Consider the following 24,020-nt stretch of genomic DNA (forward strand, 5'->3'; position numbering starts at 1 on the left):
CGTCAGGTTATTTAGTTCAATATATCTATTTACAGTGGTTCACCATGGGAAGTATTTCCATGCTAATTTATTATTAAGCATATACATACCAGATGAAATGATGTGAGACTTGAAGTTTATACATGACGTAAAATATAGCGCAAGGGAAACACCAGAGACAAACTAGACGACGCAGACAAGAGCTAGTCAGCGTCGTCCTGCCAGTCTTTATCCTCTCGTTTGCGCTATATTTTACATCATGAACATTGACCAACTGGCGCAACTTTCGGTTTTAAATTTTGTCTTACCTTCACGCTGACGTACGGCATTGGGATTCCGATCGTCTTGAAATCGCGGCACGTTCCTCGTGTGTGGGCGATGGCGCAGCATACTTCGGTCAAGCCATAACCTGCACGAGCAGCATAGAAAAAGAGCTGGTTAGGATAGCGAGAATCAGTGTTTGCAGTAGTGGCTCTGTGGCAGGTTTCTTCGGATTAGACGGCATTCTCTCCTCCACTGTGTGATAAGAGGTCAAGAGCTCTTCATGAGTACTGTGGACTGGGGTTGGGGCCGCTTTGGAGCATATTGCGCCTGAGGACGTAGCGTTCCAATTCGTTTTTGTTCCTTTTGTTCAAGGCGCCAGTCAAAAGGAGAGAAACAGCTGACGGAGTAATAAAGTGCCACACACTGGCACGGCCGGTCTGCTCGCGGCGCCTGTGCTGAACACCTTGCACTCGTTGCATCCAGTCCGACCGGTCAGCATGCTCCTTGCATACCTTGCGTAACCACGACGCAGCATTTTTTCTGAGATGAGAATAGTCACTAATTTCACACTGCTGTAGAAATTTAAGACGTACAAGTGCTATACTGATAACAAAAAGCATATGAAGCGCAACACCGCACCTCTGCACATTTTTTAAAGCTCTAATATATCAAGGACTTTTCACGGCATATTTTCAGCAGCTCTGCTCCGTGAGCTGCCAGGAGAAGGGGGTGGGGTGCTTATTTACAAGCAAGGGACGAGAAAGGGTGAAACAACGAGATGGATTGAGCGGCACTCATTTTCTCCGTGTCGTTTTTTCAATGTCTGCATCCTCTTACTTAGTTGTTAGCGCACACCGACTAACCACAGTACAAACTAAACTGGCCCCCTTTCAAGCAATTCTAACGTTTGGTTTCGTTTGATGGGGGTTAAACGTCCCAAAGCGACTCAGTTTATGAGAGACGCCGTAGTGAAGGGCTCCAGAAATTAGAACCATCTGGGGTTCTTTAACGTGCACTCACACCTCACAGTACACGGGCCTCTAGAATTTCGCCTCAATCGAAATTCGACCGCCGCACCCAGGATTCAACCCGCATCTTTCGGGTCAGCAGCCGAGCGCCATAACCACTCAGCCACCGCGGCGGGGCCATTCCTAACGTCTGGCTTTACACAAGAGTCCCTCACAAATGTCAGCTGAAACCACCTTGCCTGGATTGAAGGCCAGGATAGTCTCGATCTCTCAAAGCTCAACTCCCCCTATTTGCCTGCATTCATTGGGACATACTAGCAGACTCCCTCGAGACGCTATTGTGGCCGCAGGGCAGTGCGGGCACCCGTGAGCGAACTTTGGTGACCCTCCGTGCATTCCTAGAACAGACGGACTTGACGTCTTGTTTGTTCTCCGCCAGGCAATCGCGCGTAGTGACTAACGCTCCGCGAGTGCAACCTTGGACGATTAACAGCTGGACGCCCCACTTCAGCTGTAGTGAACATAGTGCTGTGCGCGTGTGTTTTTATTACTTTATCATTTATTTCCGCTGCCGCAGCTCAGGTGCTTCAGTATCGATGGCAGATGCCGAGGCTAGCAAAAATCTTTTCCTTCCTTTTTATTATTATTTTATTAAAAACCGCTTATTACTATTACATGAACTATTCACGCGCGGAGCCTGTACATCGTCATATTTATTTTTGTGTACAGTACTCACGGATTGAAATAGGACATTCGGAGCGCTAGCCTTGCAGTGCCACGCAGGCATGTGGTAAGCCACAGGCCGGCTCATTGGCTACTGGAAGGAACAATTCTGCTTTGTAGATGTTCTCCCTCTCGCGCCATACCACAATGCACCACCTTGGTTCCATGAGCGTCTACGGGCGGCGCTCCATGAAGCGACGGCCACGCGCTCCGAATGTCCTATTTCAATCCGTGAGTACTGTACATAGTTTTTGTGTATATTACCTCTCCCCTATGCTTTCTTCCTGTCCCCTCACCTCTTTCATATAATTTCTTCATTCTACCCGCTATCCTATTTCCGCTGCCCCAGCTCAGGCGGTTCAATATCGATGGAAGATGCTGGATCGAGCAAAAATATTGTCCTTACTTTTTATTTTTATTTAAATAAACCAATTATTACTCTCCAGGAAGTGCGTTGTATGCATAACTTTCTACCTGATAACAAATTGAGAAATAATTTTTATGCATAATTATCTGCCAGTATGTGTGCTTTACTTTCTCCATTTTTTATTGTTTTTCTATTGTGCTAGTTACTTGTGCCATTGTTTGATTCGCGACTGTCATAAACGCAAGTAATTAGGATTTGAGGATTAGAGAAACTAATACCCATTTACTCTAAGCGGTGCGTGAGATATAAAAAGGAAGCGCATGAACTGGACCCGTGAAGGGGTAGGCATCTACTCAAAACGGCGCGAAAAACGGGACAAGAAGAGAGAAGCTTAAGAAGAGAGAAGCTTATCTCTCTTCTTGTCCCATTTTTCGCGCCGTTTTCAGTCTTGAACCATGAACCGACTGGCCCAACAATCCTCCCTTTTGGTAGGCATCTAGTCTTGCCAAAAATCTAATATGACTGGTCTGGTTAAAAGCTTGCATAAAGTATACAACAATGGCATGAAAACATTTCTTTTCAATGAACCACAGAAGAGTGCACTCTTTTTTTGTGATTATTGCTATATGTTTTGATTTATGTTTAACAAAATCTAAATGCCAGTCTGTTAATATTTGTTGTGTGTCGCGCAAACATAACATTTGGGAGTGAATAACTTCTTCATCACGCTGACATGAAGGCGTGCTTCTAGGGCCGGCGTGCAAGCCTATACTTGAGTCGTCATCGAAAGATGCGCTAGCATATTTAATTGAATTAATACAAGGCCTGGGATATTGAATTTCTTTATATTCATATCGAAGAGCGGTTGATTGGAACGATGAAAAAGGAGTGGCGGCGTAACCGTGGCACAAACTGATCCAGTAGCGGCGGCACCAGCCCGGACTTCAAGAGCGAGCTCAAGCTCTCAACGCGCGCGGAAGCCAGTTGCTGAGGCCGCCCAAGCCTCTTCATCGGCTTAGGTGTTGGCGCACTGTCTGCTTCACTGCAACTGCCCCGGCGACAAGAGGGAGCCAATCCTGGCGACTCAAGGTGAGGAGATGACGAGGGGGTCGTAGTATGGCTTTGGCCGGCTGACATGAACAATTTCGCGTCCCGACCGCGGTGATCCGAAGAGGGGGTCACTGGCTCGACGGTGTAGGCCATAGGTGACGTGCGCTCTAAGACACGGTAACGGTCGAAGTACTTAACCGCAAACTTGGATGAGGCCGGCACAGACAGCCAGGCGGGAGAGTCAGTGGGAAAGTCACGGGCGGACAGGCCGCGGTCACTCGCATATGTGCGGATGCCTTGAGTGATCCTCGTCAATGAGCGAGTCAGCTGGCGGCACTGCTCGGCATGACGGGCAACGTCAGGGAGGAAAGTGCATTCCGAGCTGTCGGGCTGGTAAGGAAGGATGGTTTCCAGTGGACAAGAAGGTTCAAGGCCATATGAAAGAGAACGGAGAAAAACCGGTTGTGGCTTGAAAGTCAGTATTGTATGCATAATTGACGAATTGAAGTACGTGATCCCAATTGGTGACGTCGGAGGAAACGTACCTGGCTAGGATGTCACCAAGAGTCCGGTTGAGTTGTTCAGTGAGGCTGTTGGTTAGCGTATGGTAGGCAATGGTCTTACGATGAAATGTGTGGCACGCATCCAGTAGCTCGTTAACGACTTCAGATAAGAAAACACGGGCGCGGTCGCTGAGGAGTTCCCGAAGGCCTCCGTGACGCAGGATGAAATGATGAAGCAGGCAGGATGCAACATCGCGAGCACTAGCTGAGGGCAAGGCCGCCGTCTGCGCGTACCTAGCGAGACGGTCCACAGCAACTATAATCCAAAGATTCCCGGCAGGCGTGGACGGAACGGGACCATACAGATCGATGCCCGCACGATCGAAGGGGCGAGCTGGGCAATGCAAAGGCTATAACAGGCCGATGGAGGGGCGACGAGTGGAGTTGGGCTGCTGACAGGCAGTGCATGAGCGTATATAACGGCGAACAAAATTGTAGATTCCATGGCAGTATTATCGCTGGCGCATACGTTCGTAGGTTTACAGCAATCCAGCGTGAGCGCTTTGTGAATCGGAATGGTGATGCGCACAAACTTCAGAGCGAAGCTGCCGAGAGATAACCAAGAGCAATTTGCGGTCATCCAGGTGATAGTTGCGGCGATACAGTACAGAACCGTGAATCTTGAAATGAGAAGTTTGACGACGAAGGGGCCCGAGAGAAAGAAGCTGTAGACTGCACATTGCGGACATCGAGGAGCGTAGAAATCTTTGAATTTCGACGCTGTTCCGTTGAGAGGTCCATGGCAGTAAGCACGGCCAATGTCGAGGCTGACATTGACGAAGACGGCGTAGGAGTTGGCAGAGGTGAGCGCGACAAGGCGTCAGCGCCGGAATGTTTGCTGCCCGACCGATATAGGACGTTATTGTCGTATTTCTGAAGACGAAAGGCCAAGCGGCCGAGGCGTCCAGAAGGGTATATGAGGCTAGCCAACCAGCAGAGGGCATGGTGGTCAGTAACAACGTAGACTAGGCGGCCATAGAGGAAAGGGAGAAATTTTTTTAATGCCCATACTATGGCGAGGCACTTCTTTTCCGTAACGGTGTAAATATTCCGCTTTTGTGAGCGTACGATTGGCGTAAGCAATTATGTATTCGGAAACGCCAGCCCTGCGCTGGCCAAGGACGACTCCGAGCCCTACGCCGCTGGCGTTGGTGTGCAACTCAATTGGCGCGCTGAGGTCATAATGCCGCAGGTAATGTGGTGAAATAAGACGACGGAGCGTGGTGAAAGCGGCGTCGCAGGATGTTTCAAGCAGACAGGTCGGCGGACCCATTCAGGAGCTTCGTAAGCGGTGCAATGATATAGGCAAAGTTGCGCACAAATCGGCGAAATTATGAGCACAGGCCCACGAAGCTCCGGAGCTCCTTAACAGAAGTCGAGTTGGGAAAGTCGGTGACAGCATGCACGGAGCTTCTCCGGATCGAGGAGGACGCCATCTTTGGAGACGACATGGCCGAGTATGGTAAGTTTACGGGCACCAAATTAACATTCCTTGAGGTTGAGTTGGAGACCAGCATCTGTGAGACAGCTCAGTATCTTGTGCAAGCGCGCGAGATGTGCCAGGAAATCACGCGAAAAAAAAATATTGTCTAAATAGCATAGGCAAATGTGCCACTTCTGTTCAAGCAAGATGTTGTCCATCATGGGCTCAAACGCAGCGGGCGCGTTCCAGAAGCCGAATGGCATCACGTTGAATTCATAGAGACCGTCAGGGGTGATTAAAGCTGTTTTCGGGCGATCACACTCAGCCATGGGTATTTGCCAATAGCTGGAACGGAGATCCAGGGAGGAGAAGAGCTCGGCGCCTTGCAAACAGTCGAGAGTGTCGTCATTAGGAGGTGTTGGGTAGACAACCTTGCGCGTAGTTTTGTTAAGGTGACGATAACCAATAGAAAACCGATTCGAACCATCCTTCTATTCGACGAGCATGACGAAAGGCGATCACGGAGTAGAACAGGACTGAATAACGCCACAGTGCTGCATGTCGTCAATCTGCTAAACGATGGCGCGGCGCTCCGGGGACTACACACGATAGGGGCGCCAGTGGAGAGGGGCATGAGTTCCTGTATCATTGTGGTGAACGACGGTGGTCGCGCGGCCCTAGGAAGCTGTCGAGGTGGCCGGCGCTGAACGGTAAAACATTTCCTGGGAGAGCTGTTCGAGACACTGAGACATTGAGCACATTATATATAGCGCAGTCATAAAACTATTTGACTCTTATGAGTATTTTACTGAAGTTAAGCATGGCATTAGGCCAGGTTTTTCCTCTACTACTCAATTGCTTGAGTTTAGTAATGATCTTTTTTCTTCGTATGACCGTACGTGGATCTCAAATAGATTGCGTATTTCAGATTTTAAGAAAGCCTTTGACTCTGCACCTCATATGCTATTATTGCATAAGTTAAGTTGTCTTGTTCGGCACCCCACTGTCATCGATTGGCTTCATTCCTATATTCAGGGCCGCATGCAGCGTGTTTTGAAGAAGGGTTCGCACCCAGATTATGCAAATGTTTCCTCAGGCGGACCGCAGGGGTCTGTTTTTGGACTCCTTTTTCTTATTCATATCAATGATATTGTCTTGGATCTTACCTGCAAAGCTCGGCTATATGCTGACGACTCTGCCATTTATCATGTTGTGGAAAGTTCCTCTGATGCGTTAAACTTCAGAAAAAAATTTGATTCCATCCAGTGCTGGTGCTCAAAAGAGCAAATGTCTTTGAACGTTAAAAAATTGTAAATTTATTTCCTTCACTCGAAAGCGTTGCCCTTTACTGAGACGTTACTCATTACATAATGTTCCCTTGCAAACAGTACTTGAACATAAGTATCTCGGTGTTTATTTTACATCTAACCTAACGTGGACGAGGTAAGCTGAGTATATCACATACGAGACCTGCAGAATGCTTAATTTTTATAACGAAATTTAAATAAAGCGCCGTCTCATGCCAAACAACTCCTGTATTTCTCTTCCATACGACCAATAAGTCTTGAATATGCCTGCCCTGCATGGGACCCCCAGTTTGATAACTTATGTGACATGCTCGAGCGCGTTCAGAATAATGCAGCGAGATTTGTGGCAATAATTACAGCTGCCCAACTAGTGTCACGTATCTCAAAAACCACCTTGGTAGGGGATCTTTAGCTAACCGTAGTAAACATTTGAGGTTGCAACTCATGCATCGCATCTATTTTGGAAGGTTTATCATTGAAAAAGACCGGTACCAGCTTCAACCTCACTTTTTTTCTAGACGACTTGATCATCAGTAGAAGATCCGAGAGATTAAATGTAAGACAGATTAAATGTAAAGCCTCGTACTTTCCACGGACGATCAATGAGTGGAACAGGCTGCCGGCCGGCGTCACTGAGGAAGGTCAACTCCACGCATTCTTATCTGATGCGTGACGTGGCGCGCAGTTATTTTGCGCGTGTCTTTTCATTTCATTAGTGTTTTTTTTTTGAGCGCGGCTGCTCTCCTTCAGTGCATGCTTTTCCTCATTTATTATTAGTTGTATTTTGCATTTTTGTATTTGTATTTTTGTAGCTGTATTTGTATTCTATTTTTGTTATCCTCTGTACTTTCGGCCAAACGCGCAGAAGTCATTGTGTTTCCCCCCTGCAATAATGCTTCCGGGCGCTGCCGGTATCTGTAATAAATAAATAAATAAATTGCTAGGCGGCGTGAAGGCGGCGATGGAGGTACTTTCGCAAAGAGCGTCCTCGTCGAAGGGCATGAGCAGGTCAAGGTGTTCAATGTGTTCAAGAGATTTTCCACGAAGCTAGGTGAACTGATAGGGCGAGGGATTCAATACGAAGAGTTTGGTGTCATCGTGGCAAATTTCGACGATAGCAAATGGAAGAGGAAAGTGTCGATGAAACCGAGAACGAGCGAAGGCGCGAAGAGTACAGTCTCGCTGGATTCAGGGTTGGCTGACACGGGAACGAACACGGCACTGGCGGGGGAACATCGGTGTCAGCGGCAACAACAAGTTTGGTACCAGAGCAAGACGGAGGGTCGTCGGCGAGCGTATCACGGAGCACGGATAATGCCACATGAGCACGGGCACAGTCTATGACGGCATGATGGCGGGATAGAAAATCTCAGCCAAAGAAGAGGTCATGGGAGCAAGAGCTGAGCACTATGAATTCGACGATATATAAAACATCCGCGATGATACGTGCTGTGCAAGCAGCGGAAGGATTAACGGTCTCGACGCTAGCGGTGCAAAGAGACAGTCGGGTGGAATGCACAAACTGGACCTCTGTATATGAATGCACAGATGGAAATCTAACATATGACACGTTTATGACTGTCCTTAAGAATGTTTACGATAGTTGTTTTCATGTGAAAAGAGTAAAGAGTTCAAAAAAAAATTCGCAAACCATGGCTCACAGATGAGTGCCTCGAAATGATACGCGAAAAAGATGAAATGTACTTTCATTTCGTGAAAACTAGAAATCCCGCAGACTTTTCTGCTTTTAAGAAATACAGAAATAAAGTCACGAAGTTCTTGCGGAAATCTAAGAAAGATTACTACGAACATGTTTTTAATGAGGCATCTGGCCGCAGTGACCTCATATGGCGTGAAATAAATCATTTATTGAAACCAGGTACTAAACAGAATGATAGTCTGCAAATCACGATCAACGATCAGCAATTAACTGGTATGCAATTAGCATCTCATTTTAACGAATACTTCACAACTCTTGCAAAGAGCAACCATAATGAAAATGCAAAACTCTTTTTAGGTTCACCTAATGCAAACTCTGCTTTTTTTGAACCTATTACACCACAGGAAACTCACTCAGTTTTTATGTCCTGCAAAAACAGCAAAGCACGAGATATAGACGGGCTGGAAATCAGGCCTATTAAGTTTGTTGTCGACCTCCTGGAAGATGTTATTGCCCATATTTTCAATGTTTGTCTAGCCACTGGTGTCTTTCCAGTGAACATGCAGAGGGCTAAAGTAACTGTCCTGTACAAATCTGGAAACAAAAATGAGCTTTCAAACTACCGCCCAGTTTCGGTGCTGCCAGTTATCTCAAAGGGATTTGAAAAAGTCATCTGTAAAAGGATTATGTCATTTTGTAATAAGCATAATGTTTTGTCGGAGCGCCAGTTTGGTTTCCGCCAAAATCTGTCTACGGAACTGGCTCTTCTAACCCAAAAAGATTTCATTATCAAAGGATTCGAAGAAAGAAAAATAACATTAGGTGTTTACGTTGACTTTTCAAAGGCTTTAGACAGAATTAATCATCAAACTCTTTTCGCTAAATTAGAGCACTACGGTTTTCGTGGCATTGTCCTTGCTCTCCTAAGATCTTATTTAGAAAACAGAAAACAATGCGTTTCTATCGGAGAAGAGCAGTCCACATTACGAATCATAACATGCGGAGTACCACAGGGCAGTGTCCTCGGACCGGTACTCTTCAATATATACATTAATGATATAACACGGGTATCCCCAGAAGCCTCTTTGGTAATTTATGCAGATGACACAAGCTTTTTCATTCAATGTGACGATACGACGGAACTCGAGAAATTAGGAAATATTACCCTGAATAAATTGTCAGAATGGAGCAAAATTAATTCTTTAGCAATAAACAATAAAAAAACAAAGGCTGTCATTTTCTCGCCATCACAAAAATTTGTTGACCGTTATCTTAATCTCTATTTAGGATCTGAAAAGATAGGAATAACAAAAGAAGTCAAAACGCTCGGTGTCACCTTTCACGAGAACTTGATCTGGGATATCCATGTAGACTGTGTGATTAAATGTCTGGCCAGGGCTTGCGGGATACTTTGCCGATTTAGACAAGTTCTTCCACTCAAAATAAAGCTGCTACTTTATAATGCTATTTTCAATCCTCACCTAAACTATTGTAATCTTGCATGGGGAACTACATCACTAACGAACATCAACAAACTCCTTCTTTTACAAAAAAGAGCTCTCCGTCACATAGCAGATGCTCCATACGACGCTCACACAAGTGACCTGTTCCCCTTACTTGGTGTTGTTCCTGTGACACATATGTACGAGCTGAATGCCCTATTAAAATACAAATATTCCCTGAAATTTAATCGGATGCCTTTTCTACGATTATGCAATTTAACAAAACCACCCGAGGTACCGTACAATATAAGAACAAGAGAAGTATGGTTGGTGCCGTTTTCCCGCACGAATCATGGTCAGAACAGACTACAATACATTATGCCTACTTTACTTAACAACTATCATAATTCAAACACGGACATCCACACACTATCGAAACAACACCTTAAGCGTTTGTTCACTTACAATTTAGGAAGGTAACATCATTCTTTTGAAATCTTGTTTTATTATTGCAGCCTTTTGTACACGTATTTTCAATGGTGGCTGCATTACAGCTGTGTGTCGTAAAACTGTGGTCTGCGCTTCTATGCCTGCAAATGTAGCAGGAAATGTTTGTAGTCCTGTATAGCCATATGTCAATTTCGCCGTTAGATGTTCTTCAGTGTGCAAAATATTGGTGATTAAGTATCAGTATTCGTCTTATTGAATCCATGTCTATCAGTTACATTGAACCGGTATTATTACTTTTGACTAATATGCGGCATTTTGTGTTTGGAATTACTATGTATATTATGTATATTGTGTTTCTATATATTTTGTGTTTACAATTTCTATGTATACTGCATGCCCTTATCTTCGTACAATATTTAATCGCAGCTTTGTATTATTTCTGCTGTTATCCGTTGTCAAGAGAAAACAAGGGGTAAGAACCGTTGTCAAGCTGCTCGAGAAGCAGCTTTTTGTTCTTATCCTTGCATTTATTTCTGTATTGAAAGAAATGCTAAATAAATTGATTGATTGAATGATTGATTGATTGATTGATTGATTGATTGATTGATTGATTGATTGATTGATTGATTGATTGAAGGTGTGGTGGTGACTTTACGTAGCGAAGGACAGAAGCTTTTGGCTATAACAGAAACGGTAGCACCAGCGTCCACATGCGCAAGTGCTCGAACGCCATGAAATAACACATCTAAAGAGTTCGGTGCGGAAAGGCAAGGACTTGAGCTGGTCGAAGAGTGCGCAGTTCGTGCCCCAGGAACTGCGGCTTCTAGTTTATCGGTTCCGCGCGAACGCTGCGCCGCCGCATGGGTGACAAGGGGCGACCGACTGGGGGAAGGTGAGTGGTGCGAAGCGACTGGCTGGAGAGCACGGTCAGAAGAAGACGCTAGAGGTGATGGGGTTAAAGGCGGGCTAAAGGTGCGGTACGACTGGCAGAGCTGGCACTGGTGCTAGTTGAGTACGGCGACAGAGGAGCGCGAAATGGCGCGGTAGACGACAGGCGTAGCAAATCGGCCGGTAATCAGCCTTGCGCCAAGGGTTGTGAGAAGCCGACGGGGGCCGGTGGCATAGCAACGGTGGCATAGCAACGGTTGCACCGTAGTCCAAAGGTGTAGCATCAAGAACGGGCTGCTTCGCGAGAAGGTTGGCTTGAGGAGCTACAGGAACCGGCTGCCGACTAACTGGCATCGGCTACCTCCTGCGCCACGGTGTGCCGTAACTCAGTAGTGTGACCTGGGGCGAAGAGTGAGTGCCCGAGAGGGGCGAAGGCTGCCGGGCCATCTCATCACGTACGAAGACTTTGATGCGACCCAACAGGTCACTGTAGACGGCCAGGCCGGAGACGGACTCGCCAGGCGCCGGGTGAGCAGTTAGATCCAATGCGTTGCTTGTGCAACTTGTCCTAGCTCTGGCAGAGGTTGTAACCGGAGACAACCGTTGTTTCACTTTTCGCCACCAGCCTGATGAAAGCGTCGTCGTCAATAACTTGCTTGATCTTGTCGGCCTCAGACATAGAGGGGTCGATACGTTTGCAGAGATCGACCACATTTTCGATGTAGGAAGTGAAGCTCTCACCTGCATGTTGAGAAAACACGCGCAAACATTGCTCAGCGCGCAGTTTCCGTACCTCGGAACGGCCAAAAACTTCTGCAAACGTCATCTTGAAATTAACCCAGGTTGAAATATCAGCCTAGTGGTTCCGGAACCAGAGGCTTTGTGACGTCTTCCCTGTTGTTATGGCGGCTCACCCACTCGTATGAGGCCAGCCAGTCTTCAACATCCTGATCGCAGTGCCTGTTGAAAACGACAGGGCTTCGCTGCCGGACGGCACCGGAGAAGATGACGGGGAGCCCACCGGCACGGCGTGGTGCTTGGCTTTGAGTATAGCGGGCATAGCGGGGGTTTGTAGCATGCGGTTTTCTGAGGTCAAGGGCGGCATGGGGAAGGCAAAGCGAACCTTCACCATGTGAAGAGCGGTTTATTAGAACGCTGAAAGGCGGCTTAACCGTGGCACAAAGTGAACCAGTAGCGGCGGCACCAGCCCGGACTCCAAGAGCGAGCTTGAGCTCTAAACCAGCGTGGTAGACAGAAGGAAGGAAGGAAGGCCTCAGACGTTGCTTGCACATACCCACTACGTGGGAGTGGCCAAGACACACGCGGTTAATTGCTGGATACAGGAAAGTTTTGACGGGAAAAGGAGTGGTAATAGTATGTAGTATGATAGATTGGAAGACGGAAGTAAAGGGGTCCTGTTAACTTGGAGATCGAGGACGGGACAATGGCTTAATGGTAGACGGTCGCTGAGGCAGCCAAAACCTCTCATCATCGATGGTGCTGGCGCACTGTCGTCTTCTTCACTGCAATATTTAATTTACTATTGCATGTTGAAATGAATACACTATCAAATATGAATCATTTTGAGGATCGTTGGCGAATACTGAGCTGATGGTAGCAGTGATAACTTCGATATAAGCAAATTTCTTCCCACAGCCGACTTACTGCTGTTTCCCGGTGCTACTCCTCTGGCCTGTGTAGCTCAGCTGCTGAAGGCTCCGCCGAAATCGAGCGTATCGGTATGTTGTTTTGTGTTGGGATTAATACTAAAGCGGTGACGAGAGTACTGCCTTTATTACAGCGCTGAACAGTTCCGAAGCGCCGTCCGCTGCGGCATCGATGTGAAACGGGCTAGGTTTAGCGACAACGCGAACAGCCAGGGACTATAGTGCTCGTTGCCCGGCGCGTGCATGGGCTCTGGCGTTGCCGAAATATAACATTTGCTCATAGATGCTTCCTCTAGTCAAATATAGATAGAAGGCTATTTTGCCTTTTCTCGTGCCAACGTCAAGTGCAAGGAGCGCTTAGACGGGGCAAAGGTATACCGGCTGTGGCCGCAGCTTGAGTGAAGCGGCGCACCTGTGCTTGCCGGTCCTTGCGTGCCTGTTTGCAGTGGGGCGGCAGTTCGCAAGTGGAGACCGGTGCGGTGAGCTGGCAAAGCTTCTACACATGTTTCTCTTACTTTATGGGGAGCCCACTTTGAGGCTTCGCGTGGATGAAATCGTCAAATGTCTCCGATCGAAGTGCATGAGAGAATTATGTGATAAGAAATGGAACGGAAGTGATGAAAGAAACTGGTAGAAGAAATTGAGGAGACGCTGTTTCCTAAGGAGATATTGCAAAAATATACCAAAATATAGGGATGATGAATTGGATTGAAGTGGAGGAAATGAGGTAGCATTCTTTGACAGTAGCCGCCGCGGTGCTTCAGCTGTTATGGTGCTCGGCTGCTGACTCTAAAGACGCGGGTTCGATCCTGGCTGCGGAGTCGAATTTCGATGTAGGCGGAATTTTTAAAGGGCCGTGCACTGTACGATGTCAGTGCATGTTATGGAACCCCGGGTGGTAGAAATTTCTGGAGCCCTTCACAGCGGCGTCCCTCATAGCCTGTGCCGCTTAAGGGCGTTACACTCATAAACTATAAGCCACTTTTCTGTAGCATTCTTCGGGTGGCTTTGCTTTCTCTCCTGATAAACTGGATCGCAGCGCCCCTCGGCAGATGAAAACTTTCCACCAGCCAGCACACGATGCCGAATGTAAAAGTAGTATCGCATAACCACGTGGCAGGACATTTGGCCGCCCCGTGGCGGGTGTTTATATCTCTCTCTTTCCCAGATTAGTAATGCCCGAGTCACACCTTGCACATCGATACTTTTGACATACACACGCATCAAACCGTTCAAGCACAACGCACCATCCAAGAAATCGAAAAATCAGGTTGAATTACCGAATCACTAATTAGAATTTTCATAATTAACAACTAACGCATAAGTACGTGTCCTTAAGACACCACACCAAGTCAAAGACGGGAACGCTTTCACCAGACCGACCTCTACAGCGCCTAATCAACAGGCGTTTGTGACCTGTGGATATCGTGCCCGTCTCGAAATTCAAAAGTAGGTCCTATGAATCACTCCTAATTAACCCCTAGTTTACTGTTCACTACATTTACTTTGCGTTTAATAACGTCCTTAAGACATTTGCATCCAATCCGAGAAAGCTAACACCAATTTATGTCTTTCACTATGCTGGTTTAGGGCAAATATATACGGGAAGCAAAAGTGTGACCGCACAGCGATGTTTTAATTATTGCCGCGAGGTGATGTGCTTGCGCAGAAGTGCTTGGGATTGGGCTAGTTAGAACCTGATCATAAGGAAGATGTGCGCTGCTTAGATTGACAAATACCGAGTTATAGACAACACGAACGGTTATTTGCAACCCAAATTTTATTGCACTCCGGTGAAAAAAAGAGCACAAGAGCATGTGACAAAAAACTTGATAAAACCTAAGAGGGAAAGAGAAGACAACACGGAAGCGCACTACGCTGATAGCAAAAATGGCAAGAAAAATTGAAAAAAAAACTATTATCTTCGAAAAGAAAAGAAAACGTGATCAACCAATACATTTGTGAAGCTCGGCTGGGAGTTTCTCGGCGTAACCACCACACCAACTCTGATGCACACGTGTAGCCGACAATAATGTGTTTTTTTTTTATCTTTACGCAGCATACCAATCTTACTCCGGGTGAGGGCAACGGATGGAGAACTTACGTAGTCGCCTTTCATGCCAGTTATCATTCGGAAATCCTCGATGGCGTCACGAGTATTACTGTCTCTTGCCCTTGTCAGGATAAAGATCCCTTTAAAAAATGATGTGCATTCATGTTTTGCACAGTATTTGGCCAAAATCCTTGGTCTCTGCAGGTTCTGCACAAAATAAATTGTCATTACTTGCAGGTACCACGGGATTCTGCCAATCACTGTATAAAGCACGAATGCACACCAAGAAATTTTTTTCTGTTATTTTTGTCATCAACGTGGGGGGCCTGCTATGTTGCCTTTTCTTCCTCTAATGCTGTTATTAAGGTTTTTTTCAAATGCTCTTGTTCTCTTTTCCATTGGGATAGAATGCAGTATAAGTTGGTAGATTGCGCTTGACCACTCGTGCTGTCTTTAACCCTGTCCTTGGGAGCCTAAGCAGCGCACGTCTTGCCTATTATCATGTGGTTGTGAGGTCATGAACCGGTCGGTTAGTCCTAAGTTTTTGGCCACGCCGCCGTTCAACGCCTACACCGTTTTTTCTGCGACGCAGGGCCTCTAACGCTGGCGCGCTGAAGTAACAATCCGAAGTAGCAGCGCGCGCGGATGGCTCAGCACCTCCCGTGCCGTATTCCTGAGGGCAATGCGGTGGGCACTGTCGAGCTACCGAGACTCTCTGTTGAAAAGAATGAGTCTTGCTTGCCGATGAGCGAGAATCTTATCGGCGCCATAGCCAGAGCAAGGAACGACGGGCGGAAGAGGCGTCGCAGTGCTAGAACGAATGCATGCGCTTGCATGCAAAGCTTGCAGGTAAAGTGCATGTAGCTCGTTAAATAACCTAGCTTGCTGGCCCACAGTGCGGATGGTAAGTGCGTTTAGGAAATTCTAAAAAGTGAAACAATATTACTTATTTCGAGCTCCATATTTTTCAGTAATTAAGGAGACGAATAATGATCGTGAAAAGATGACCGCCCTACAAATGAGCACTTCTTAGCTGTATTCTGTCGCGCTACACCACTGAAGATGCTTTGCCGAAAAAAGCGCGTTTCTCACTCAAAAAAAGCTTAAAAATTGCAGAACAATTGAGGTGAAACACTCGGTATTCTCCCATATACGTGAAAAGCGTCGGAGCGGCGGGCCGGCCGGGTCACGGCCTATGCGACGAATTGTGCCTCAAGCGGCATGTGTAGATCGAAGCCTGCTTGTTATTGAGAGCTAGTGTATTTTGGTTAGCGCGGAAAGGTAGTCAGCTCTTCGGTACATCGAGAAGAGTGAAGCCAGAAAGGCCCGGGACATAGTCTCGCAATCCGTGGAGCAGTATGATTTCATATGCTTGGGTGTGGTTTACAGCGTGGTAGGGTAGCTTATACATTACTGCAAAAGATTAGTAAGGCTTGTACTATCCATCGCATCTCCCTCTCATTCACTCCCCACGTACGAATGTTTCGCAATTTCTCGAGAATTTATATGAATGCTCTGGCTGTGCAGTGGAACAGGATTCATCATCAGCCTCACTAGGCCACTGCAGGGCAAAGGCCTCTCCTATGTCTCTTCAATAAGCCCTATCCTTTGCCAGCTGTGGCCACCGTATGTATCCCGGGAAACTTCTTAATACATGCGCGCACTGAAATTTGTGGCGCCCCCTGCTACGCTTGCCTCCTCTTGAAATCTACTCCGTTACCCTTAAGGACCAACGGTTGTCTTGCCTTCGCATTACATGCCCTGCCCAAGCCTAGTTCTTCTTCTTCATTTCGACTAGGATATCATTAACCAGCGTTTGTTCCCTCACCCTCTCTGGCCACTTCCGGTCTCTCAACGTAAACACCTATCATCTTATTTCCATAACTCCATTTGTTGTCCTTAAGTTAAGCTGAATCCTTTTCGTTAGCCTCCGCATTTCTCCGTCATAGGTGAGTAGCGGTGAGTACTGCTGTCGTACACTTTTCTGTTTAGGGAGATTTATCTACTGCGGATTCATGGCCTGAGAGAATCTGCCGTAAGCGCTCCACCGTATTATTATTATTATTCTAGTTATTTCCCGTCTGAATCCGGATAAGTTGACACTACCTGCCCTAGGTAAACGTATTCTCTTACCACTTCCAACTCTTGCAGCTAAATACTTACTGCTGTGTCCTTGCGAGACTATAGAACGTTACTATGGTGTTCTGCATGGTAATTTGTAGACCCGACATTCTACACTGCCTGTCTAAGTCATTGTTCATGCGTTGCAGATCTACTGAGTGACTTAGCAACGCAAAGTCAGTGAATCGCAGATTAGTAAGGTATTCTTCAATAACTGTTATCCCCAACTGCTTCCAATTCAGGTTTCGGAATACCTCCTGTAAAGAGGTAGCGAACAGTATTGGAAAGATCGTGTCTACCTGCCTGACACCCTTCCGTATTGGAATTTTATTGCTACTGTGTGGATGACTATGTTAGCTGTGCAGTCGCTAAGACATCTTTTCTCATAAGGCTTTTCTACAACCTGATTCCGCATTACCTGCATGACTGGTGACATTTCCACTGAGCCAAATGCTTTCTCGTAATCAGTCAAGGCTATATACAGGGTTTGGTTTTATTCAGCGTATTTTACTATCACCTGACTGATAGAGTGAATATATGGTCTATTGTTAAGTGTCCTTTACAAATGCCAGCCTGACAATTTGGTTGATTGAAGTCTAAGGTTGTCCTGACTCTATCATTCATTACATTAGTAAATATATTGCATCCAACGCACAGAAAGCTGATAAGCATGTAACTTTTCAAGCCATTTATATCTCGCTCTTTATAATGAAGACAATCTTGGGGTTCTTCGAAGCTTCTGGTACGCTCTAGGTCGTAAGGCATTGCATAGACAGAGTGGCTACTTTATCCAGCCCAACCTCCCCTCCGTCCGTCAACAGATCTGCTGTTACCTGACCCTCACCAGCTGTTTTTCTCTTTTGCATTGCTCCTAAGGCTTTTTTTTTACTTCCTCTTTAGTTACTGGCGTGATGTGCCATTGCTGTGCGCTACTGCCTCTCTTATTAGCTTTCTTAATACATTGGATACTGTATAGATTAGTGAACTTTGGCTGCTTCAATTATCTTTTCCATACTTGAAATGACATTTTCCTCTTGTGTCAACGCATGCGCATGGTTTTTACCTATCCCCAGTTTCCTCTTCACAGTTTTAGGCTACGTATCTTCTTTAGAACAGCTCGATTTTCTTCCTTATTAAACTTCCTTACGTCGATTTCCTTGCGCTTCTTTATTACTTTTGATATCTCTTCCAGTTCTATTCTGTCTGTGGAGTTAGACGCATTCATGCTTTGGCCCTTCTTATGCAGATCATGGTCTCCTGAGATAGCTTGCCGGTATCCTGTCGACCCATCCTACCTCCTACTGCTACTGCGCACTCCATAATTGTATCGGTGAGATTATCGTTTATGGCTTGAGTACTAAGTTCGCTGTCCTCAGTTAAACAATGCTGATTCTTGGACTAGTTGGTACGGTTCACTTATAATGGAAAAGTCTTTAGCGCAAAAAACGAGGGCGTGAGAGGACGGGATAGCGCTGTCCCGTCTTCCTCTCACGTCCTCGTTTTTTGCGCTAAAGGTTTTGCTATTATGAGTCCTCAGTTAAAGACGAATTTCTCTTTTGCAACGATATCCTCAAGTCTTCGCTTTTCTTCTGACCGCTATCACTTTATTGGGCTTCCGCTTTACTAGTTTCTTCCGAACCTCCTTAAAGCCTAAGCTAATTCCAAATCCTTGCATCTTGCGGTCGCTACAGTGAATCTTTTCGATGACCTCCACATCCAACACGACGCTAGGGTGAGCGCATAGTATAAAAACTCTTTTCTTTCTTGTCTCACAATTGAGGTTCTTCCATCGTCACTTCCTTTTCTCTCGTTCAGAAAAGAAGGTATTCATGATCCGTAAATTATTTCTCTCTACAAACTACCAATATCTTCTCTTCTTAGGGCCAGTGCCGTAGTCAACTACCGCCTGGTCTCAACCCTGTTTTCTAGCGTACCTTCGCGTTGATGTCGCCATCATCAATGTAGTGTGCTGTGATTTTACTTTGTTCATTGCTGATTCCATACGCATCTTCATACAAGCTTTCCACGATCTCATCATTCTGGCTGATGTATTTTTGTGGGCCTGCACCACCTTCAGTTTGAACCTCTTATTAAGGCTAATTTTGATAGCTGCCACCCTCTCGTTAATACTATAGAATTCCTTCATGCTGCCAGCTACATCCTGATTAATCAGGGATCCCACAATTTGTTCTCGGCTTTCCGCCAATCCATGATAGCACAGAATGCGCCCACCCTGTACTACTGTGTATGCCTTGAAGCAGAATCGACATTTGACCTAGTTGGAATTGCATCTTGTAAAAATATATAAAGCGCACTCAGGACAACGGACAAGGAAGACCAAAGCTTGTGTTGTTTGGTCGTCCTTGTTCGTTGTCCTGAGTGCACTTTATATATTTTTACATGATGCATATGCCTTACCTGTCCTTACTTCACTAAGCCCCGACATCCCATTTGATACCAGCTAGTTCCTCGAAGAGCGCTACTAGGCTAGCCACACCGGTTAAGGTTGCAGCGTTAAACGTTTGCAGGTTCAGTTTTCAATCGCTGCCTGTACGGAGACATAGGTTCTCAGCATACTCCGCTGCGTGGCAGGTCTGACTGCCGCCTTGGTAAGTTGTTCCGCAGCCGCTGCCGACTGAGGGTCGAGAGTTTAGTTTGTTCATAGGAGGTTGTGGCCAAGTACTACACTAGGGTGGCCAAATTCAGCTCTGGTGAGGGAGTGCGTTGTTGTTTCTGTTCAGCAAGATTAAGCCGCACCATAGGATCACCAACACACCAGCCACACCACAGCATAACCATGCTGTGGAGCTTGCCCAGGAGGGCAACCGCGGCCACATTCATTGAGGACTGCCGGAGAGGGCGGCAGCGTCCGGCCCTGGCCAAGGTCCCGAGCGTTGTATCCAGCGAGTGCTGGGGACACTTTGTCTTTTTGGTATTTCGCCACTGCCAGCCTGCCGGGTCGCTACAGGGTTCGAACCCTTCCCTTCCCCACTCTTCAGACGATCACTCGGTATGTGTAAAGAGTCATGCAGGCCGTTCGGGGTCCGAAGGCGAGGCTCAGGCGGGCACCAAGGAGGCAGGTCCAATGAAGCGCAGGGGGCACTTGTGGGAGCAGCAGGACTTGCGGCCAAGCTTGTGTTGAGCCTACCTGGTGTGTTGTGGACAGGTACGGCCGGGCCGGAGACGTTGGGCTCGAGTAACGGGGAGGGGGCCAGGGACTGCGGAGGCGGCCAGGGTACTAACGAAGGCTGCGTGGGCGACAGCGATGCTGGTGCTGAGCCCGCTACTGGTGGCGGAGAAAACGGGTCTGCAGTGTCGTAGAGCGGTACAAGACGCCCGAGCGCAGCGTATTGTATGGCCGGCAGCCCAAGGCAGCGCTGGCTAGTTTGCGCAGCAGGTCGGGCGTGTTAGAACGCCTTGATGCAGATGCCGTTCAGGTACAGTGCAGCCTCGAACTGAGCGAACCACCCACCGACCCCTTGAGCCCAGAGCGCCGGAATCGGTGGGTCGAAAGCTGGGTTATGCGAGCGCGCCATCCAAGAACGCAGCTAATGGAGAAGGTGCGGCTCGACGTGTCACGACAATGTGGAGGTCGCCCAGGAGGGCTATCGCGGCCACATTTATTGAGAGTTTCCGGAGAGGAGATAGCTGTGGAACGGCGGCGGTAGCGTCCGGCCCTGGCTAATGTCCCGAGATTTATTTTTATTGTTGCCTCAAAAGCTAAGTTTTTGGTTTCAAATCCGGTGGAGAATTGGCCGATACCGGGATTCGAACACCAGTTCTTTTGCACGTGAGACGGGCGCATTCCACTACAGCATCGTTGCCTTAGTGTTGGGGCAATTCTCGTTGACAGCGACGAGATAATGGTGTCATTTGACGTCAGATCACTGTTTACCAGCGTCCCCGTGGATCTGGCGGTGGACGTATGCCGTTCAGCGCTTCGGGACGACGACGGACTGAGTGCTAGGACACCCATCGATCCATCGGACCTGTTGAAGCTTCTGCAGTTTTGCTTGAAGAACACGTACTTCATCTTTCGGGGCACTGTCTACAAGCAGGTTCATGGCACCGCCATGGGAGCATCTATCTCGGTCACAACCGGAAACCTCACAATGGAAACATTGGAAAGCCGCGCTTTGGCTTCGTTCGAGCCGCGCCCGAAGGTCTTCCTGCGGTACATTGATGACTGCTTTTGCATAATCAAAAAGAATGCCTTGGCTGCTTTCACGAACCATTCGAACATCATGGAAGATTCCATCCAGTTTACCGTCGAGGAGGAGATTTCTGGCCGTCTTCCTTTTCTGGACGTCATGGTGGAGCGACGTGGTGACCGCCTATCATTCAAGGTGTACAGAAAGGACACGCACACAGGCCAATACCTTCACTTTAATTCAGTCCATCCTACGTGCCATAAGCGCTCCGTCGTTTCTACCCTCGTCTGTCGTGCGGAAAGAATATGCTCGAAACCCGAAGAAAAAGCCTCTGACATACGCCAAGTGGGACGCGAGCTCAACAATTGTGGCTACCCACAGCACTTTGTGAACGCTGTAATACAGCAGACAACGAGACCAGCTCAGCCCGTTCGCCTACCTTGCCGTGCCCGAGCTGCAATACCCTATGTGCCAGGCGTGAGCGAGTCATTGGCCCGCGTTTTTCGCACCTACGATGTGCATATAGCTCACGTGCCTGCATGCAAGCTTCGTCACGAGTTGGTGTCCGTCAAGGACAAGCTAAAAAAGGAAAAGTTTCCCGGAGTAATTTATAAAATCCCCGGCTCAGACTGCGATCACTCCTACATAGGTGAAAGCGGAAACTTTGAAAGACGGCTGAATGAGCACAAGAATGATGTCAAGAAAAAGAAGGCTTGTTCCAACGCACTGGCTGAACACGTTGAAAACACGAAGCATGATATCGCTTGGGAAGAAGCGGCAATTATCGGCCGTGAGAAAAACTGGATGTCACGCCAATATCTGGAGTCTTTGTTTATCCAGACAACAGATCAGACGCTCAACCGTAACATCGGCAATCTACCGCCCTCGTACGCTAGATGCCTGCGACGATTAGCACAACGTACTTAAGCTTTGTGTGCGAAATTTTTCCTTCAGTGAACAAGACTTCCGTGTGGAAGTCGAAACGTCCTTCCATCTTGACAACACCTTTTGGTCGGCGCTTCGTTATTTTCGCCAGACCCGTTTCTCGTTCGGAGCTCAAGTGAAGTAGTGGCGTACTTGGACCAAACCATGCTGAAAGCAACTACTGGTTTCTCTATTGACATTCAAGAGCTTTTTTTGTGTGTACCACATGATGGCCTGTTTGATTCAATCCGCCAAAATGTACATGAAAGTGGCGAAATAGCTTTACTGAATAAGGCAGTGGTCAGCACGGAACATTTTCTTTAGTTGTTAAAATTTTACCTTAGCTCCACTGTCATTGAATTTAAAGGCAAAAATTTTCTGCAGAATGCTGGTACTTGCATAGGGTCGCCTGTAGCCCCTGTCTTATGCGATATTTACCTGTCAGTGGTTAACCAGCGCATTCAAGAAAGATTGTCCAGTGGCAAGGTTTTGCGTGTTTTCTGGTACGTTGAAGATTACCTAGTTATACTGAACTTGTCCCAAGAAGATAATGTTGATGAGATGGTGGCTGACATTCTAGGAATATCTGACACCTCCTCTCAGGGCTTAGTGTTCACCTACGGGTTAGCTAATGACAGCAGACTGCAGTACCTTAACCTTACATTCGAATCCGCCTCTCAGCACAGTCCGAGAACCAAAAACAACCCTCTGTCGTTTGGAAGCGCACATTCTAAGCTCGTAAAACGTGCAACTTAATCGTAGCCTGCCAGTCTGCCCTAGAAAAATCATGCAGCCACAAATTAGAACCAAGCTTTAGGCAGCAAGTTCAACGTTTTCGCGCAGCTCGTTATCCGCCCCACCTCATCACCGCAGAGTTTTAAAACCGGTTACAGAAGCTGAAAGGCCGTAAAAACAATGAAAAAGACAAGGAAAAGCCACTGCAGGTGATGCCTTCCATACGCCTGGTATCACACAACAACAACCGATATGGTTTCAGGATGGTATTTTCGGCGCCGATCAAGCTGAGCAGCGTCTGCACTTTGCTGTCCACAGAAAAAAGAGCCAGGCCGCAATGCAATATCAACATGAAAAAAAGTTCACGAAGTACGATTCAGGCTTTGTGTACAAAATTCCCCTCACATGCGGTAGAGTTTACATTGGGCAGACTGGTAGGTGTTTCAATGAACGGGCACGCGAACATGAAGCAGTCAAGAACAATATGGGAGGACATATGGCATATCACTGTAAGGACTGTAAAGGTAAGGGTAAGGGAAAGAATATAGTACCTTGCAAGCCACTTTTGCGAAACACTAACTTTTTGTTTAAATCAAGAGATAAGACGGAAAGGGAGGTGGATGAAGCCTATCAGATCGTGAAAAATGGTGAAAAATGTGTCAGCACTCCGTCTATTTTGCTTTCAGTGAGTGATATCGCGTTTTTAGAAGGCCACATATACTTGTTTCATTTGTCCTAATTTTGTCCCTGGATGTATGTACCCCAAGGCCGAAAATGTAATTTTCAGGTTTTATGTTCACCTTTACAATTGTTCTTTGTTGCCGTCCATGTCATGCTTGTTTTTCTATACCTCATTCCACTCTCTTACCTGCTTGTAATCTTCACCTTTACACTTGTTCTTTGTTGTTTCCATGCTCTCATACTGGTTTTTCCATATGTCACACCATGATTTTTCTCTCGTTTTCATAGTTTTTACTCTTGTTGTCGGTTGGAAGACCTGCATTCTCATTTGGCGTATTTTTCACCCTCTTTACTCAGGTTGATTGTTACGTTGCTTACTTTTTTCATTTTCTTGACATGGAGAGTCCAGGGACATGCTAACTGAGTACTCTGTCGTGGTTTTCGGCCCATCTGCGTTGTAACAATTTGATTAATGTGGCCTAGATTTTAATTAGGACATGTGTGAATGACAATGACGGTTATGAATAGGACAAATTGCCGGGCTAGTTAGTAATGATCCATTCTTGTTGACAGCGCGTTAAAGCACAGGGACAGAAGAAACACA

General features: G+C 46.8%; 1 protein-coding gene across 1 annotated transcript in view; it reads right to left on the reverse strand.

The window, feature by feature from the left end:
• LOC144106427 (uncharacterized) overlaps positions 1 to 24,020 on the reverse strand; it is a 306,858-nt gene that overhangs the window by 93,040 nt on the left and 189,798 nt on the right. The window contains exon 8 of the mRNA XM_077639237.1: positions 288 to 388. Coding sequence (XP_077495363.1) covers positions 288 to 388 — 101 coding nt within the window. The remainder of the gene's footprint in view (positions 1 to 287; positions 389 to 24,020) is intronic.

This window comes from Amblyomma americanum, chromosome 10 (assembly GCF_052857255.1).
Source record: "Amblyomma americanum isolate KBUSLIRL-KWMA chromosome 10, ASM5285725v1, whole genome shotgun sequence".
Lineage (NCBI taxonomy): Eukaryota > Metazoa > Arthropoda > Arachnida > Ixodida > Ixodidae > Amblyomma > Amblyomma americanum.